This window comes from Crinia signifera, chromosome 9, assembly GCF_055691185.1.
Source record: "Crinia signifera chromosome 9, ASM5569118v1, whole genome shotgun sequence".
In the NCBI taxonomy this organism is placed as follows: Eukaryota; Metazoa; Chordata; class Amphibia; order Anura; family Myobatrachidae; genus Crinia; species Crinia signifera.
In genome coordinates this window covers 152,952,163-152,972,950 of record NC_139225.1, presented here as the reverse complement: position 1 = coordinate 152,972,950, position 20,788 = coordinate 152,952,163, and the positions used below count along the sequence as shown (strand labels likewise).

The window sequence follows — 20,788 nt, the reverse complement described above, 5'->3', positions numbered from 1 at the left end:
TTTCTACATTCCACACAGATGGGGCTCTTCTTGTGTTACTATATATTGTGGTGTCTCTGTATTCTCACCTGCATCCCACACCTCATCTCCCAGTCTGTACAGTACAGTCACATCCATGTAACTGTGATCTCCCAGGGGAGGATACAGCCGCAGATATATCTGTCAGGGGTGTAACTGTGACCTCCCCAGAGGAGGATACAGCTGCAGATATATCTGTCAGGGGTGTAACTGTGATCTCTCCAGAGGAGGATACAGCTGCAGATATATCTGTCAAGGGTGTAACTGTGATCTCCCCAGAGGAGGATACAGCCACAGATATATCTGTCAGGGGTGTAACTGTGAGCTCCCCAGGGGAGGATACAGCCGCAGATATATCTGTCAGGGGTGTAACTGTGATCTCCCAGGGGAGGATACAGCCACAGATATATCTGTCAGGGGTGTAACTGTGAGCTCCCCAGGGGAGGATACAGCCGCAGATATATCTGTCAGGGGTGTAACTGTGATCTCCCAGGGGAGGATACAGCCGCAGATATATCTGTCAGGGGTGTAACTGTGATCTCCCAGGGGAGGATACAGCCGCAGATATATCTGTCAGGGGTGTTACTGTGACCTCCCAGGAGCAGGATACAGCCGCAGATATATCTGTCAGGAGAGTAACTGTGATCTCCCCAGGGGAGAATACAGCCGCAGATTTATTTGTTAGGGGGTGTAAATCTGATCTCCCCAGGGGAGAATACAGCCGCAGATATATTTGTTAGGGGGTGTAAATCTGATCTCCCCAGGGGATGATACTGCCGCAGATATATCTGTCAGGAGAGTAACTGTGATCTCCCATGGGGAGGATACAGCCGCAGATATATATGTCAGGGGTGTAACTGTGATCTCCCCAGGGGAGGATACAGCCGCAGATATATCTGTCAGGGGTGTAACTGTGATCTCCCCAGGGGAGGATACAGCCGCAGATATATCTGTCAGGGGTGTAACTGTGATCTCCCCAGAGGAGGATACAGCCGCAGATATATCTGTCAGAGTCACACCCATACACTAGAGATATGGGGATCAGGGTTATGACCCATACACACCAGACAATGTGTTCAGTGAACGATATTACTGAACATTTTCCCTTGAACTTTCCGGTGTCCTGGACAAAATATTGTGCATCGCACTGAGCGATATGCCGGATGATGAACGATCTAGTATGAGTCTAGTAATGTGCAGCTTGTTGTGACCAACATAGCCAACACTGAGCTGCATGTACAGGTGACAGAAACCCTCGTTATCGTCCCTCAGGAGTGTGTATTGTTCATAGATGATTGCATACACGGATGGTGTAATGGTTATAGCATTACTACGTCACAGCGCTGAGGTCATGGGTTCTATCCCCACCATGTGTTATATATACGGGGCAGTACGGATGGTGTAATGGTTAGCATTACTGCCTCACAGCGCTAAGGTCATAGGTTCTATCCCCACCATGTGTTATATATACGGGGCAGTACGGACGGTGTAATGGTTAGCATTACTGCCTCACAGCGCTGAGGTTATGGGTTCTATCCCCACCATGTGTTATATATACGGGGCAGTACGGACGGTGTAATGGTTACCGTTACTGCCTCACAGCACTGAGGTCATGGGTTCTATCCCCACCATGTGTTATATATACGGGGCAGTACGGATGGTGTAATGGTTAGCGTTACTGCCTCACAGCACTGAGGTCATGGGTCCTATCCCCACCATGTGTTATATATACAGGGCAGTACGGATGGTGTAATGGTTACATTACTGCCTCACAGCGCTGAGGTCATGGGTTCTATCCCCACCATGTGTTATATATACGGGGCAGTACAGATGGTGTAATGGTTAGCATTACTGCCTCACAGCACTGAGGTCATGGGTTCTATCCCCACCATGTGTTATATATACGGGCAGTACGGATGGTGTAATGGTTAGCATTACTACGTCACAGCGCTGAGGTCATAGGTTCTTTCCCCACCATGTGTTATATATACGGGGCAGTACGGATGGTGTAATGGTTAGCATTACTGCCTCACAGCACTGAGGTCATGGGTTCTATCCCCACCATGTGTTATATATACGGGGCAGCACTGACGGTGTAATCGTTACATTACTGCCTCACAGCACTGAGGTCATGGGTTCTATCCCCACCATGTGTTATATATACTGGGCAGTACGGATGGTGTAATGGTTACATTACTGCCTCACAGCACTGAGGTCATGGGTTCTATCCCCACCATGTGTTATATATACGGGCAGTACGGATGGTGTAATGGTTAGCATTACTACGTCACAGCGCTGAGGTCATAGGTTCTATCCCCACCATGTGTTATATATACGGGGCAGTACGGATGGTGTAATGGTTAGCATTACTGCCTCACAGCACTGAGGTCATGGGTTCTATCCCCACCATGTGTTATATATACGGGGCAGTACGGATGGTGTAATGGTCATGGGTTCTATTCCCACCATGTGTTATATATACAGGGCAGTACAGATGGTGTAATGGTTAGCATTACTGCCTCACAGCACTGACGTCATGGGTTCTATCCCCACCATGTGTTATATATACGGGGCAGCACTGACGGTGTAATGGTTAGTATTACTATGTCACAGCGCTGAGGTCATAGGTTCTATCCCCACCATGTGTTATATATACGGGGCAGTACGGATGGTGTAATGGTTAGCATTACTGCCTCACAGCGCTGAGGTCATGGGTTCTATCCCAACCATGTGTTATATATACGGGGCAGCACTGACGGTGTAATGGTAAGCATTACTGCCTCACAGCACTGAGGTCATGGGTTCTATCCCCACCATGTGTTATATATACGGGGCAGTACGGATGGTGTAATGGTTAGCATTACTGCATCACAGCGCTGAGGTCATGGGTTCTATCCCACCATGTGTTATATATACGGGGCAGTACGGACGGTGTAATGGTTAGCATTACTACGTCACAGCGCTGAGGTCATGGGTTCTATTCCCACCATGTGTTATATATACGGGCAGTACGGATGGTGTAATGGTTATAGCATTACTACGTCACAGCACTGAGGTCATGGGTTCTATCCCCACCATGTGTTATATATACGGGCAGTACGGATGGTGTAATGGTTACATTACTGCCTCACAGCACTGGGGTCATGGGTTCTATCCCCACCATATGTTATATATACAGGGCAGTACGGATGGTGTAATGGTTAGCATTACTGCCTCACAGCACTGAGGTCATGGGTTCTATCCCCACCATGTGTTATATATACGGGGCAGTACGGACGGTGTAATGGTTAGCATTACTGCCTCACAGCACTGAGGTCATGGGTTCTATCCCCACCATGTGTTATATATACGGGCAGTACGCATGGTGTAATGGTTAGCATTACTGCCTCACTGCGCTGAGGTCATGGGTTCTATCCCCACCATGGCTCTAACTGTGCGGAGTTTTTATATTCTCCCCGTGCTTGCGTGGGTTTACTCCGGGTACTCCGGTTTCGTCCCACAATCCAAAAATATACAGATAGGTTAATTGGCTTCCAACAAAATTGTCTGTGTGTGCGTGTACATGTGGTAGGGAATATAGATTGTAAGCTCCACTGGGGCAGGGACTCATGTGAATGTTCAAATATCCTCTGTAAAGCGCCACGGAATATGTGTGCGCTATATAAGAAACTTAATAAATAAATAAGTAAATACACACTGGCCGATCTTCTGAACGATATCAGTCAGAAGGGCCACAAAGAACAATATAGTATAAGATATCACCCAGTGTGTACGCTCCTTTACTCTGATCTCTAACACTGCATCTTATTGGCCATCGGCGCCCACTTGTGTTGTATAGCCAATAACATATATCCAGAGAATTCCAAATGCGCTAGTTTTGGGAAAAGAAGCGAGTAATTCCGATCCTGCACATATTTTACATGTACCCCTCACGTGTCATGTATGTAACATGGATTATTACTGGGGCTATAATCTGGGCCTTTATATAACAGAATCCTCTGGTAGATTAGATCCTAGTTACACATCCTAGCTGCTTATTCATCATGGTCTCCATGTGGGGTCTGTATGACACCATTATTCTCCTGCTGCCTAATTCCATCTCCTGCTTATTACAGGAAGGACGTCTGACTACAAGACCACCAGCAGTGAGTATTCTGTGATGTTTCCCTATAGATTGTAAACTGGCGAGCAGGGCCCTCATACCTTTGACTGTCTGTAAATACCTATCTTGTGGTATTACTGTCTCCTATTGTAAAACACTACGGAATATGCTGAGCTATATAAGAAACTATTAATAAATAAATGTTCTGCTATGTCCTGTGTCCAGGGATGGTGTTAGGCTTCTCCGCAACCTAGGTGACACTTCCAGCTACTCCCCCAACCTTAGACTGCCACCAATACCTACCTTCCATCTACTCCCCCCAACCTTAGACTGCCACCAATACCTACCTTCCATCTACTTCCCCCCACCCCACACTGCGACCAATACCTACCTTCCAGCTACTCCCCCCAACCTTAGACTGCCATCAATACCCACCTTCCCGCTACTTCCCCCCACCCCACGCTGCCAACAATACCTACCTTTCAGCTACTTCCCCCTACCCCACACTGCCACCAATACCCACTTTCCAGTTACTTCCCCACACTGCCACCAATACCCACTTTCCAGTTACTTCCTCACACTACCACCAATACCTAGCTTCCAGTTACTTCCTCACACTGCCACTAATACCCACCTTCCAGCTACCCCCCCCCCCCCCCCCAAGGCCGGTTCAAGGCACCTGAGCGTCCCAGGCGGGAGGGGGGGGAGGGTGTCCCGGCGCTCATGCTCCATGGGGCGGGGGAGGTGATTCTGCCGCATACCAGCACGGGAGGCAGTGAGAGACACGTTGGTTATAGTTCTCCCACAGGTCAGAAGGTCGAGGGAGCTCTTTCCCACGATATCCTGTCCGCAGTGATCAAATCAGAAGCCTCTGCCCTGAATTACCGCAAAGTGTGTCACAACATCCAGAGTATTGTCCTTTATTTCCAGAAAACATTACGAGCACAACACCTGAGCGATGGCATGATGATCTGCAATGGCTTGCATGTTAGCTGACATGACTCATGCCGGCTCTCCAAGACAAGCTGCAGGGAGGGTGCATATGGCCAGTGCACCCCCCAGCCGGTCCTGATGCTAGTGCTGGGGGAGATAAACTTGACACAGGTGCTGTTAAAGGGATTAAACCCTACACCAGTGATAAAGGGGTTAAGCCTGACAACGGTGCTGCTGAGGGGGGTACGCCTGACACCAGTGGGGTGAAGCAGGGGGAGGATTTTAAGATACAGTGGTACAGAGGAAATGTCAGAACAGATTTATTAGAAGTAGCAAAGTACAGCAAAGAATCCAGGAAGGAACGAGATGCAAGATTGAAATCAGAAGCAATTATCACTGTCTCCAGTATGCAGCTCCCGGCAATGGGTGTTCATCTCCTCACACTGGGAGGGAGTAAGGGGGTGCATGAGAGCAGGAGGCTGTATAATAGTGGTATGTGGTGCAGAGGACCGTGGGGAAACTTCTAGCAGAGGGGGAACCTGCAGCGTGGTAACCAGGGCCGGATTTCCCTTTAGGGGTGGCACCTGCTTGTTCTCATGGGGGTCCATGAAGTGCGGGAGGGGGGTCGCGGGGGTCCGCTGGGGTGGAATTGCGGGAAGGGGGTCAGGGGGGTCTGCAAATCGCGGGAAGGGCGGGTTGTGTTGGTCCGTGAATCGCGGGATGGGGGGTTGCGGGGGTCCACGAATCTTGGTGGGGAGCACGGGGTGCCGTGAATCATGGGAGGGGGGGCACGGGGGTGACATGAATCGTGGGGGGGTAGCGTGAATCGTGGGGGTCTGCGAATTGCGGGAGGGGAGGTTGTGGGGGGCCGTGAATCGCGTGGGGCCCCCCCATGAATCGTGGGAAGGGGGGTTCTGTGGGGCAGCGAATTGCAGGAGGGGGGGTTGTGGGGGTCCGTGAATCGCGGGAGAGGGGATCGTGAATTGCGGGGGGGGGGGCTGTGAATCATGGGAAGGGGGTGAAGGTGCATGAGAGCAGGAGGCTGTAGAATAGTGGTATGTGGGAAAGACATTGATAAAAGTTGTGGCGCTGGTGCAGAGGTAACCGTGGGGACACTTCTGGCAGTGGGGGAACCTGCAGCTAGGGCTGGATTTCCCACCTAGGGGCGGCACCTGCTTGTGGCGGTACAGGATCCTCTGTTCTCATGGGAGTCCGTGAAGTGCGGGAGGGGGGTCGCGGGGTTCCACTAGGGGGGCGGGGGGATTGTGCGAAGAGGGTCAGGGGGGTCTGCAAATCGTGGGAGGGGGGGCACGGGGGTCCGCAAATCGTGGGAGGGGGGCGTGAATCACGGGAAGGGGGGTCCGCAAATTGCGGGAGGGGGGGTTGTGGGGGTCCGTGAATCGCAGTAGGGGGGTTGCGGGGGTCCACGAATCGTGGTAGGGGGTGCCGTGAATCACGGGAGGGGGGCACGCGGGGGGTGATAGCATGAATCGCGAGGGTCCGCGAATTGCGGGAGGGGAGGTTGTGGGGATCCGTGAAACGCAGAAGGGGTGGGTCGCGGGGGGTGCCGTGAATCGCGGGAAGGGGGGTCATGGGGGTCCCTGAATCGCAGGAGGGGGGGTTGTGGGGGTCCTTGAATCGCAGATGGGGGGGACACGCGGGGGCTGTGAATCACGGGAAGGGGGGGTCCGCGAATTGCGGGAGGGAGGGCACACGACCCCACCAAATTGTGTAAGGGGGGTTGTGGGGGTTAGTGAATCACGGGAGGGGGGGCGCGAATCGCGCGCGGGGGGTGCCGCTCACCTACACCATGGTGGATGGTGGGCGTGGACTGTAGCCCTTGCTGAGCAGGGGGAGGTGATGTCAAGGGGGTGGTGGTGTGTATAACACTGGTCTTTTCCCAAGGGGGGGCAAGTTTGTGTATAACGCTGGGCGGGAACTTTGTGTGTATAATGCTGTCAATCACTCTTGTAACCCCGCCCAGCGTTACACACACAGGGGATGAGTGACAGATCTGGCTAAATATATAAGCGATATGAGAACCGTCAGGTAATGCATCCATTGCTCTGAACTGTTTGGAATATTCATACCAGTTACGTAAACATCTCAAGTGTGATCTCCTATGTCTATCAAAATATTTTTTCTTAAAAATCTTCTGCTTGACCGGATCCATTCAGGATAAATCACATGGCCCACCCCGATGGAAACAATTTTTCTCATGTTTTGTCAATTCATACCACTCAACACAATATTGATCAAAATCAGAATCTATGTTTTGCATTATTAGCATTCAATCTGCTTGTGCTCCCATATGAAGTGATATTGGCTCCCATTGTGGTCTGTAACCATATATCTTCAAAGCACATCTACTTACTGGGAAGATTCAAGCTTAATCAACAGTGTACCACTGATACACTAGCACTCACTTTGCTAGGTCACTTTAAGAACCTCTGTCCTCTCACAGAGATCAGAACAACACAAATATCTCCTCCTGAGACAGGGCCACCATCAGGGGGGTGCTGCGGGTGCAGCTGTCCCGGGCCCTAACACCCAGGAAAGGCCTGGGCAGCTCACAGCACTGTGCTGCTATCCTTTCAGTAGCGGTGGGAGCAGTACCCCGTCTCCTGCATGGACAGAATCAGAGGGTTCATTACCCCCACCCCACCCTAGGCCCGCACAGCACACTACTTGTGTCTATCAGTGGCAGCATGTGCCAGCCTGGGCGGGCACCTCCTGTGTGTGACAGTGCTGGCGCATCCTGAGCTCCGTGACCGTGTCAGAGTGAAATTATGTCCCGCAGCAGTCCCTCCCAGCCCAGCCGTACCCAGCAGCAGGAGGTGTCGGGGGCCTTGGCGGAGTGGCAGTGATTCGCACAACCTGGCTGCATTCACGGGGAAGAAGTTCTCAATGCAGTAGCAGCCAGGGCTGAAGTGAGCTGCACACAGGAGAACCAGCTGGCCGATCTCTGTGGACAGTTTCCTGGCCACCACTGATGTAATCAGTTGATTACATGACGCCTAAGCACATACAGGTAGGAGGCAGTGTCATCACCCTGGGCTGAGGCTGTGCACAGGACACTTTGGGGGGGGCTGCTGGAAGTTACCCCAGGGGGAGGCACTAGTACTGTGTAATGAGATTGGGATGTCAGTGTGAGGATACACAATGACTGTTCAGTGACTAAGGTGGTAAGGGTGGGGGGGCTGTCTATGTGGAAAGTCCCGGGCCACACAATTTCTAGTGGCATCCCTGTTCTGAGATATAATACTCCCCCACCTGCAGTCTGTACGCTCAGACACCGAGATCGCATGGTCGAATGTCAGAAATGCAGACTATCTCCTATATATTTGGCTACATCTGTCACTCAAAGTGGGTGTCTGTGTCTATAACGCTCTGTTCCTGGACTTTCCTCTTAATGTGTGATTGCCTTCATCTGTGCTGAACACCTTTCTGAGAAATTAACCTGTTTAAAACAGGTGATGGCAATCATACATTAAGGGGAAGTCTAGAAACAGAGCAATGTGTCCCTCCTGGAGAGGGTCATGTTGGGAGGTATGTGACAGAGAACCAGCCCAGTGAGCCCACAGACAGTGCCAGACACCCACTGCCTTCCCATGTTGCCCAGCACTGCTACTCCACAGCCACCAGGTGAGCGCCCCCCTCCCGCGATTTGCGGCAAAACCCCCCCCGCGCGCCCTCCCGCGATTCGCGGCAAAAACACCCGCTCCCCCGCGACCCCCCCTACCGCGATTCGCAGCAAAAACACCCCCGCGACCCCCCCTCCCGCGATTCGCTGCAAAAAGAACCCCCCCACGACCCCTCCCGCAATTCGCGGCATAACCACCACCCCGCGATCCCACCCTCCCGCGAATCGCGGCAAACCCTCCCCCGTGACCCCCCCCCCCCGATTCGCGGAAACCCCCCCCCGCGACCTCCCTCCCGCGATTCGCGGCAAAAAGAACCCCCCCGCGACCCCCCCTTGCACGATTGGCGGCACACCCCCTGCAACCCCCCTCCCGCGATTCGCGGCACCCCCCCCCCCCCCGCAATTCGCAGCAGCCCCAGGATTAAATGGCACATGCAAAACACTGACATGGCTATGGTCGACAATGAAAAAGGTTGACATGAGTTTTTGAAGATTTATTTTTAATTTTTTTAATTTTTTCATATTCATTGTCATGTGTCAACATGGACACCAATGAAGTGGCACACTTATGTCAACATTTACATGTGTTGACCTTTCTGTGTTGATTTTTTCTTGTGGCGATTCGCGTCACACCCCCCCGCAACCCCCCCTCCCGCGATTCGCGGCACCCCCGTGACCCCCCACCTCCCGCAATTCGCGGCAAGCCCCCACCAGAACCACTGTGAACCCCGCCCTCCCGCGATTCGCGGCACCCACCTCCGCGACCCCCCCTCCCGCAATTCGCGGCACCCCCCCGTGATTCGCGGCATTTCCAGAATTAAATTGCACATGGAAAACACTGACATGGCTATGGTCGACAATGAAAAAGGTTGACATGAGTTTTTGAAGTTTTTTTGTCATTTTTTGAATATTTTCATATTCATTCTCATGTGTCGACATGGACACCAATGAAGTGCCACACTTATGTCAACATTTACATGTGTTGACCTTTCTGTGTTGATTTTTTTCTTGTGGCGATTCGCGTCACACCCCCTGCACCCCCCCTCCGGCGATTCGCGGCACCCCGGTACCCCCCCGCGACCCCCCCCCCTCCCGCAATTCGCGGCAACCCCCCACCGGAACCCCCATGAACCCCGCTCTTCCGCGATTCGCGGCACCCACCCCCCGCAACCCCCCCTCCCGCAAATCGCGGCACCCCCCGCGATTCGCGGCAGCCCCAGGATTAAATGGCACATGCAAAACACTGGCACGGCTATGGTCGACAATGAAAAAGGTTGACATGAGTTTTTGAAGATTTATTTCATTTTTTGAATGTTTTCATATTCATTGTCATGTGTCAACATGGACACCAATGAAGTGGCACACTTATGTCAACATTTATATGTGTTGACCTTTCTGTGTTGATTTTTTCTTGTGGCGATTCGCGTCACACCCCCCCGCAACCCCCCCTCCCGCGATTCGCGGCACCCCCCGTGACCCCCCACCTCCCGCAATTCGCGGCAACCCCCCACCGGAACCCCTGTGAACCCCGCCCTCCCGCGATTCGCGGCACCCAACCCCGCGACCCCCCCCTCCCGCAATTCGCGGCACCCCCCGTGATTCGCGGCAGCTCCAGAATTAAATTGCACATAGAAAACACTGACATGGCTATGGTCGACAATTAAAAAGGTTGACATGAGTTTTTGAAGTTTTTTTTTTTCATTTTTTTAATATTTTCATATTCATTCTCATGTGTCGACATGGACACCAATGAAGTGCCACACTTATGTCAACATTTACATGTGTTGACCTTTCTGTGTTGATTTTTTCTTGTGGCGATTTGCGTCACATCCCCCACTCCCGCGATTCACGGCACACACACACCTCCCCCGCGATTCTCGGCACCCCACCCCGTGACCCCCCCTCCCGTGATTCACGGCACACCCCCGCGACCCCCCCTCCCATGATTCGCCGCAACCCCCGCCCCGTAACCCCCCCCACCCGCGATTCGCGGCACCCACCCCCGCGACCCCCCCTCCCGCAATTCGCGGCACCCCCCCGCGATTCGCGGCAGCCCCAGGATTAAATGGCACATGCAAAACACTGACATGGCTATGGTCGACAATGAAAAAGGTTGACATGAGTTTTTGAAGATTTATTTTTAATTTTTTGAATGTTTTCATATTCATTCTCATGTGTCAACATGGACACCAATGAAGTGGCACACTTATGTCAACATTTACATGTGTTGACCTTTCTGTGTTGATTTTTTCTTGTGGCGATTCCGTCACACCCCCCCGCAACCCCCCCTCCCGCGATTCGCGGGCACCCCCGTGACCCCCCACCTCCCGCAATTCGCGGCAAGCCCCCACCAGAACCCCTGTGAACCCCGCCCTCCCGCGATTCGCGGCACCCACCTCCGCGACTCCCCCTCCCGCAATTCGCGGCACCCCCCCGTGATTCGCGGCATTTCCAGAATTAAATTGCACATGGAAAACACTGACATGGCTATGGTCGACAATGAAAAAGGTTGACATGAGTTTTTGAAGTTTTTTTGTCATTTTTTGAATATTTTCATATTCATTCTCATGTGTCGACATGGACACCAATGAAGTGCCACACTTATGTCAACATTTACATGTGTTGACCTTTCTGTGTTGATTTTTTTCTTGTGGCGATTCGCGTCACACCCCCTGCAACCCCCCTCCGGCGATTCGCGGCACCCCGGCACCCCCCCGCGACCCCCCCTCCCGCAATTCGCGGCAACCCCCCACCGGAACCCCCATGAACCCCGCTCTTCCGCGATTCGCGGCACCCACCCCCCGCAACCCCCCCTCCCGCAAATCGCGGCACCCCCCGCGATTCGCGGCAGCCCCAGGATTAAATGGCACATGCAAAACACTGGCACGGCTATGGTCGACAATGAAAAAGGTTGACATGAGTTTTTGAAGATTTATTTCATTTTTTTGAATGTTTTCATATTCATTGTCATGTGTCAACATGGACACCAATGAAGTGGCACACTTATGTCAACATTTATATGTGTTGACCTTTCTGTGTTGATTTTTTCTTGTGGCGATTCGCGTCACACCCCCCCGCAACCCCCCCTCCCGCGATTCGCGGCACCCCCCGTGACCCCCCACCTCCCGCAATTCGCGGCAACCCCCCACCGGAACCCCTGTGAACCCCGCCCTCCCGCGATTCGCGGCACCCAACCCCGCGACCCCCCCTCCCGCAATTCGCGGCACCCCCCGTGATTCGCGGCAGCTCCAGAATTTAATTGCACATAGAAAACACTGACATGGCTATGGTCGACAATTAAAAAGGTTGACATGAGTTTTTTGAAGTTTTTTTTTCATTTTTTTAATATTTTCATATTCATTCTCATGTGTCGACATGGACACCAATGAAGTGCCACACTTATGTCAACATTTACATGTGTTGACCTTTCTGTGTTGATTTTTTCTTGTGGCGATTTGCGTCACATCCCCCACTCCCGCGATTCACGGCACACACACACCTCCCCCGCGATTCTCGGCACCCCACCCCGTGACCCCCCCTCCCGTGATTCACGGCACACCCCCGCGACCCCCCCTCCCATGATTCGCCGCAACCCCCGCCCCGTAACCCCCCCACCCGCGATTCGCGGCACCCACCCCCGCGACCCCCCCTCCCGCAATTCGCGGCACCCCCCCGCGATTCGCGGCAGCTCCAGAATTAAATTGCACATGGAAAACACTGACATGGCTATGGTCGACAATGAAAAAGGTTGACATGAGTTTTTGAAGTTTTTTTTTTCATTTTTTGAATGTTTTCATATTCATTCTCATGTGTCGACATGGACACCAATGAAGTGCCACACTTATGTCAACATTTACATGTGTTGACCTTTCTGATTTTTTCTTGTGGCGATTCGCGTCACACCCCCCCACCCCCCCGCAACCCCCACTCCCGCGATTCACGGCACACACACACCCCCCGCGATTCTCGGCACCCCACCCCGTGACCCCCCTCCCCGTGATTCACGGCACACCCCCCGCGACCCCCCCTACCATGATTCGCCGCAACCCCCGCCCCCGTAACCCCCCTCCCACGATTTGCGGCAACCCACCCCGCGACCCCCCTCCCGCGATTCTCTGCAATCCCTCCCCTCCCGCGATTCGCAGCATCCACCCCCCCACAACCCCCCCTCCTGCAATTCGCGGCACCCCCCGCAACCCCCTCTCCTGCAATTCGCGGCACCCTCCGCGACCCCCCTCCCGCGATTCGCGGACACCTAAGTTGCAATACAGGGCATCTTTCATACAATTCTAACCATATTTCTCATATACAAACGTTCACAAATTAAGGGGGCGCAGCCCCTTACGACGGTGTGAAGAGCGCCCGTAGGGCGCGATGAATCACCTAGTATATATATATTATATATATATATATATATATATATATATATATAATATTTGTTTATATATATATATATATACTAGGTGATTCATCGCGCCCTATGGGCGCTCTTCACACCGGCGTAAGGGGCTACGCCCCTTAATTTGTGAACATTTGTATTGTGAGAAATATGGTTAGAATTGTATGAAAGATGCCCTGTATTGCAGCTTCTGGCAGTGGGTGAGGGTCCAGCGTGGCAGCACAGGAGTACCGGACGGTGGCACTGAGTCAGTGTCTCCTCCTACTGGGTGGGAGTTAGGGTGCATGAGAGCAGGAGGCTGGGATATGAGGCATGATAGGGGTATGTGGGCAACACAGCGTCAGCGATTACCCAGTGGTGGAAGTTACGGTTCAGGAGAGCAGGAAGCTGGGTAGTGATAGGGGTGTGTGGGCATACGGGGGACTAAAGAGGGTGGTGGACACTGTGCAGCTTCTGCCAGTGGGTGAGGGTCCAGCGTGGCAGCACAGAAATACAGGAGTCAGTGTCTCCTCCGACTGGGTGGGAGTTAGGGTGCATGAGAGCAGGAGGCTGGGCGGTAAAGCATGATAGGGGAATGTGGGCAACACAGGGTGAGCGGGTCTCCACTGGCGGAAGTTACGGGGCAGAAGAACAGGAGGCAGGGCAGTGTCCTCCCACATTGATGGCAAAAGTATTCAACATCGGCCATAAACCATCGATTATTTGAAAATCATTGATGGTCGATGGGCATCCCTAGAACTGGAGGAGGGTGGGGGACAGTATGCAGCTCCCGGCAGTGGGTGAGCGTCTCCTCCCACTGGGAGGAGTGAGCGTGCATGAGAGCAGGAGGCTGTATAATAGTGGTATGTGGGCAAGACATTGATAAAAGTTGTGGCGCTGGTGCAGAGGGCAGTGGGGAAACCTGCAGTGCGGCAGCCAGGGCCGGATTTCCCACCTAGGGGCGGTACCTGCTTGTGGTGGTACAGGATCCCCCATTGTCACGTGGGTACGTGAAATGCGGGAATGGGGGCCGCGGTGGTCCGCTGGGGGGTGGAATTGCCGGGAAGGGGGTCTGGGGGGTCTGCAAATTGCGGGAGGGGGGGTGGTGTGTGGGGATCCGCGGTTAGCGGGAGGGGGCGGGGGTCCGCAAATCGTGGGCAGGGGTGCGGGGGGGCTTGAATCGTGGGAAGGGGGGTCCGCAAATTGCGGGAGGGGGGTTGTCGGGGTTAGTGAATTGCGGGAGGGGGGTTGCGGAGGTCCGTGAATTGCGGGAGGGGCGCGTGGGGTGCCGTGAGTCAAGGGGGGGTGGTGCGGGGGTCCGTGAATCACGGGAGGGGTCATGAATCGCAGGAGGGGGGTCGTGGGGGGGCTGCGAATCGCAGGAGGGGGGGTGTGGGGGGTTGCCGTGAATTGCATGAGGGGGGCGTGAATCAAGGGAGGGTGGGCGCAGGGGGGTGGTGCGGGGGTCCGTGAATCGCGGGAGGGGGCATGAATCGCGGGAGGGGGGGTCGTGGGGGTTCCGAATCACAGGAAGGGGGGTATGGGGTGTGCCGTGAATTGCGTGAGGGGGGCATGAATCGCGGGAGGGGGGGTCCCCGAATGTGTGAATTACGGGGCGGTTGCAAATCGCGAGAGGTGCCGAGGGGGCCCGCAAATCGCGGGAGGGGGGCGCTACGGGGGGTTTCGTGAATCGCGGGAGGGGGGGTCGTGGGGGGTTGCGAATCGCAGGAAGGGGGGTGTGGGGGGTGCCGTGAATTGCGTGAGGGGGGCATGAATCGCGGGAGGTGGGGTCCCCGAATGTGTGAATTAGGGGGCGGTCGCAAATCGCGAGAAGTGCCGAGGGGGCCCGCAAATTGCGGGAGGGGGGCGCTACGGGGGGTTCCGTGAATCGCGGGAGGGGGCGGCGCGAATTGCGGGAGGGGGGTCGCAAATCACAGTAGGGGGGGGGTGCCGTGAATCGCGGGAGGGGGGGTCGCGGGGGCCCTTTTAATGCCGGGAGGGGGGGTCGCAGGGGTCCGGCGAATCGCGGGAGGGGAGGATGCAGGGGCCCTGCGAATCGTGGGAGGGGGCTCGCGGGAGGGAGGGGTCGCTGGGGTCCCGCGATTTGCGGGAGGGTCGCGGGGTCCCGCGTTTCGCGGGAGGGGGTGGTCGCGGAGGTCCAGCGAATTGCGGGAGGGGGTGTTCGGGTCTGGGACGGATATTAGACAGCACTTACATCGACAGCCATTACATCGACACCATTAGTTCGACAGCTCAATAGGTCGACATGGTTTTAGGTCGACATACCATTAGGTCGACATGTCATTATGTCGACAGCTCATTAGGTCGACAGCTCATTAGGTCGACATGTTTTTAGGTCGACACTGCCATTAGGTCGACAGAGTCTATGCCGACAGCCAAAAGGTCGACATGGGTTTTTTCACTGTTTTTGGCCGAAATGTCGACACAGTCGACATGGACACAGTTTGAAGTGTATCCCAGCAGCCGCTCGCTATGCTTCGGGCACGGTGCCTCGCTACGCTCGGCACACTATTTTATTCTCCCCCCACGCCCTAGTGGATAGTAGGGCAAGAAATACCGCCTGTCGGCACATGTCGGCTCAATAAACAGTGAAAAAACCCATGTCGACCTTTTGACTGTCGACATAGACACTGTCGACCTAATGGCAGTGTCGACCTAAAAACATGTCGACTTAATGAGCTGTCGACCTAATGAGCTGTCGACCTAATGAGCTGTCGACATAATGACATGTCGACCTAATGGTATGTCGACCTAAAACCATGTCGACCTATTGAGCTGTCGAACTAATGGTGTCGATGTAAGTGCTGTCTAACAATGGTCCGGATACCGGGGTGGTCGCGGGGGTCCCGCGAATCGCGAGAGGGGGGTCGCGCGAATCGCGGGAGGGGGGGTTCGCGGGGGTCCCGCGAATCGCGGGAGGGGGGGTTCGCGGGGGTCCCGCGAATCACGGGAGGGGGGGTCGCGGGGGTCCCGCGACTCGCGGGAGGGTGGAAAGCGGGGGTCCCGCGAATCGCGGGAGGGGGGGTGCGGGGTCCCGCGAATGGCGGGAGGGGGGGTCACGGGGGTCCCGCAAATTGCGGGAGGGGGGGTCGTGGGGGTCCCGCAAATCGCGGGAGGGGGGGTCGCGGGGGTCCCGCGGGTCGCGGGGTCCCGCGATTCGCGGGAGGGGGGGCACGGGGGTCCCGCGATTCGCGGGAGGGAGGGTCCCGCGAATCGCGGTAGGGGGAGTCGCGGGGGGTCCCGCAAATCGCGGGAGGGGGGGGGGTCGCGGGGGGTCCCACGAATCGCGGGAGGGGGGTCGCGGGGGTCCTGGCAGAGGGTAGGGATGTGCAGGAGTAATGGTGGATGGTGGCTGTGGAGTAATGGTGGATGGTGGGCGTGTACTGTAGCCCTGGCTGGGCGAGGTGATGTCAAGGGGGTGGAACGTACATACACATGAAAGTGAAAACTGTTCTACACAGGAACGTTCTCCACAGGGGTTGAGTGACAGATCTGGCTAAATATATAAGAGATAAACAAAATATATATATATATATATATATATTTATATATATAAACAAAACCTTTCATTCTCGCTGCTTTTGAATATCAACCGAGCGACTCATCTGGTTTTGAGCTCAACCGACGAAGCCCCCGTGTTGTCAAAGGGTACAAGAAGCAGTCAGGATACAAGAAGAAGTCCAAGTCTTAAGGAAAGTGTATTAATTGCATAACACCTAGCCCACAGATTGGGGAGCACAAAGGATGCTCTCCAGGCTAGTGCGAAGACAAAGAAAAGTTCTGCTCAGGCCGTTGTCCCGAACCCCATATATTTATAGCATAAATTTTTTAATATTGACCTCCTCCAATTACTTAATCATTTCATAATATCTTTTAATACGGAAACGGATAAAATACATTTATGGTCATTTGATTATATCATTCAGTGCAGTATTTATAAGACAAACAATCATGTTAAGTCTGTCCTTGTGATTCTGGGAAATACAATGTAATGAGTAGGGATGCCCATGTCCTGGGATGGAAACCATATTGGATGGCCAGACATCTCTTTCTGAGAATAGCTCCAAGTATATAAGAATATATTAGTGTGATGGGCACAACGCACCATGCGAGGGGACGCGGTACACTTATACGCTGTCCATGTTGGCTTAAAGCTTTTTTATCTGTAACTTCTGAAAAGGAATCAGGCCCAGTGTCATGTAACATGTGTGACAGGGTTGACTGTTAGCGGGGCTGCCTAGCGGGGCTGCCATCAGGGGGTGCTATGGGTACAACTGTCTTGGGCCCTGCCACACTACCAGAGAGAGGAGGGCCTGGGCGTTCTGTTGCATATTCCAGACCTCTCAAATGATCTTCTTGACACTGCTCTTGAAGACAAAATCATCACTAAGACGAATATAAATGTATCTTTTACACTCACCCCATCACCCCAATTTACTGTACTACCACCTCCCCAAAATCCATAAATCACTCACATCACCTCCTGGGCGCCCAATGATATCTGGCATTCACTCCCTCACTTCCAACCTTTCAGCATATGTCAATTCTTTTTTACAATCATGGGTGACATCAAAGATACATTGCTTTTTTAAAATCTATTAAAGGATGTCGAGTGGAGAGACAGTTATGCGGTTCTCGTACACGATGTCACAAATTTATATACCAAACATTCCACATCATTTGGGTCTTAAAGCTATATCTGACAGATTACAATGCGATGGTGACCTCAGTAATACACATATCACTTTTTTTTTATTGGATTCCATCTGGTTCATCTGACATCACAATTATTTTCTGTTTAATTCCACTTATTATTTACAGGTGATGGGTATGGCCATGGGGACCAGGTTTTCCCCTAGTTACGCCAACCTATACATGGGCATGGTCGAAGGCCAGCTCGTGTGGGGTGGCGGACATGGGGCACACCTGGTCCTCTATGGCTGTTATATTGATAACATTTTTTTACATTTGGGATGGGGATGCACTTTCAGCACAGTCCTTCATCACTCACATGAACCCTAACCCATTTAAGTTACAATTTACACACACACATATCATCCCACTCAGATCAATTAATTGGGCATTTCTCTTATAAAGGACAACCAGATACACACATCCAACTACAATAAAGCGATCAGTACAAATTCATACTTACGCTTTCACAGCGCACATTAACCCCCCCCCCCCCCCCCGGAAATCAAATGCACCTAAAGGACAGTTTCTATGTTTATGCAGGAACTGTTTCGATGTTTAGATTTTGAAACATATCAGTCTCAGAGCAGTTTCTTGGCGGAATCCTTTCTGGATAGGGGATGTCCCCAAAAACTTGTCACAAATGCATGTACAGAAGCCGTTATGTGTGATAGAATTCCTTTATTTGTATCTAAAACAAATAAAAATGAAAAACACAAACAAAAAGAAAACACAGACATTTTCTTTAATTTCAACCTTTAATGGCGAATATCTCCAAATAAAAGAGATTGTCAATAGGAATTTCAATCTTTTAAAATGTGATCCAATATTGAGGGACCTCCTACCTATGAAACCAACCTTTATTTTCAGAAGAAACAAGTGAAAAACATACTGGCTTGGTTGTGTCTGTGGGGTATATATAGTGTAATCACTGTACATTCGGTGTGAGGGGGCTGCTGTATCTGTGGGGTGTATATAGTGTATTATAACTATAGTGTTATCTCCTCACAGCCGCAGACACGTCCTCTGATGACACCAACACTGCAGAGAAAGCCTGAGTGTAAGTACTGAGTGTGTGACGGCCTCTCACATGTATATAATGGAGTTATTGGAGTAATACAGTACTGTGGGTGTAATGTATGGGGGCAGGGATGTCGGGTTAGTACAGGCGGGGTATCACATGTACATCTGTGTTATTAGGAGTATATATTATATACAGAGGTGTTATTATCTGTAGATGTCTCTGTATCAGTCACTGGTCTGACAGCAGAACAACAAGTGTCTGAGTTATATATTAGCAGCCAGTGACCACTATATCTGGATGTATATTGCTGTGACAGGGACAGAGTGATATGTATCCCCTTTGTCTCTGTACTTATATCTGCCTGTATGTGACAGAAGAGGTGACAGCTCCTCCTGTAAAACTCAAACTGCACGGAGGGACAACCGCCTTGCTCGGCGAGCGCAATGTGCATTTTGGACCAAAAACAGTCGGACGCCAAAGAGTGCTCAATACCACTCTTAGAGTTTCCTCCTGAGTGTGGTCTGCTAATTAACACCAATCACAAGTAAATTGCATACACCTGACTGCAATATTAAGCAATGCTGCAGCCTATTAAGTGAAATGCCTCATTTCAGTACCTGCAAGCCACACACAGCTTAGAAATACATAGGAAGGTTCTCTTTCTACACTTCTCACCATGTAAAGGTTGGTTTATTTTTATGTAGCATTAATCCAATACACGTGTCCAGGTAGTTATTTTTTAACCATCTACTCTCTTAGTGAAAGTGTGTTTTACATCTTTACAAAGCAGGATACACAATTCATAGGAGTCGACATGTGTCAACTTTTTCACTGCAACACTACATACAAGTCTAATGTATTTTTTAAACACATATATTACGTCTAACACCAACAATGTGTTTTTGGGTCACTATTTCTACTTGCAATGTTTGTTACATGTCGTATGCTCATGGACACTCTGAGTCTCCGAGCGAAAAAGGCTGAGATCCGTCCCGTGTACATTGGCGTACGCTCATATGTACGCCCGGTGTCGGTGGGAGAGGGCTGAGATCCATCCGTGCACGGTGGTGTACGCTCAAATGTACGCCACTCCCCTTTGTCGGTGTCTGTGACCGTCCATGTGCGGCTGTTCTGTGGGCGGACTCACGCTCACCGTGAGAGTGAGGAAAACCCTCGATGTACACGTCCGTATGCACATTTCACCGATCCGATCAGAATAAGGCCCTTAGATACAAGATGGACCCCACCCAGGAAGGTTTCTTTATGGTCCCCTCAAATGTTAATAATGGAGTACCCCACTCACTATTAGAGAAAATGTAGACTTCGGTACTTGTTTCCTATCTGGGCGCCCACTAAGTTAATTGCGCACCATGCTATTCTCCGTAGAGAAATCGGATCGCATCGCATCGTACACATACACGATATTGAACGATGCGATGCGATGCGATCCGATTCGATTTCCCATAGGAAACAATGTTAAATGGCTCAATTTAGCCAAATTATCATAGGAACAATAGAAAATGGGCCAAAAACACCCCTGAACATTGAAATGTCCCCCCAAAAGTAGTTGACGCCACCCCGCCATCAACGTGAACCCGAAGCGTGGCGAGCGCAGCGAGCCCGCGAGGGGCGGCGGTACGCGTCCTCCGACCTTTTCATGCCCTACTATCCACGTCGGCGTGGAGTGAGAATAGAATAGTGTGGCGAGCGCAGCGAGCCACCGAGCCCGAAGCGTGGCGAGCGCAGCGCGCCCCGCGAGGGGACGCGGATACCTTCACAGGTAAACGCGTCCCTTCGCGGGCTTCCCAGGTGTCCGCGTCGCCCGCGAGGGGACGCGTATAACTGTGAAGGTATCCGCGTTCCCTCGCGGGGCTCGCTGCGCTCGCCACGCTTCGGGCTCGGTGGCTCGCTGCGCTCGCCACACTATTCTATTCTCACTCCACGCCGACGTGGATAGTAGGGCATGAAAAGGTCGGA

The 20,788-nt window shown here is 52.5% G+C and overlaps 1 protein-coding gene across 1 annotated transcript in view; it reads left to right on the top strand.

Annotated features, from left to right (window-relative positions):
- Window positions 1–20,788, top strand: part of LOC146036345 (popy Class I histocompatibility antigen, A-1 alpha chain-like) — a 68,595-nt gene that overhangs the window by 44,807 nt on the left and 3,000 nt on the right. The window contains exons 6-7 of the mRNA XM_083160302.1: window positions 4,134–4,163; window positions 18,799–18,847. Coding sequence (XP_083016428.1) covers window positions 4,134–4,163; window positions 18,799–18,845 — 77 coding nt within the window. The 3' untranslated portion in view covers window positions 18,846–18,847. The remainder of the gene's footprint in view (window positions 1–4,133; window positions 4,164–18,798; window positions 18,848–20,788) is intronic.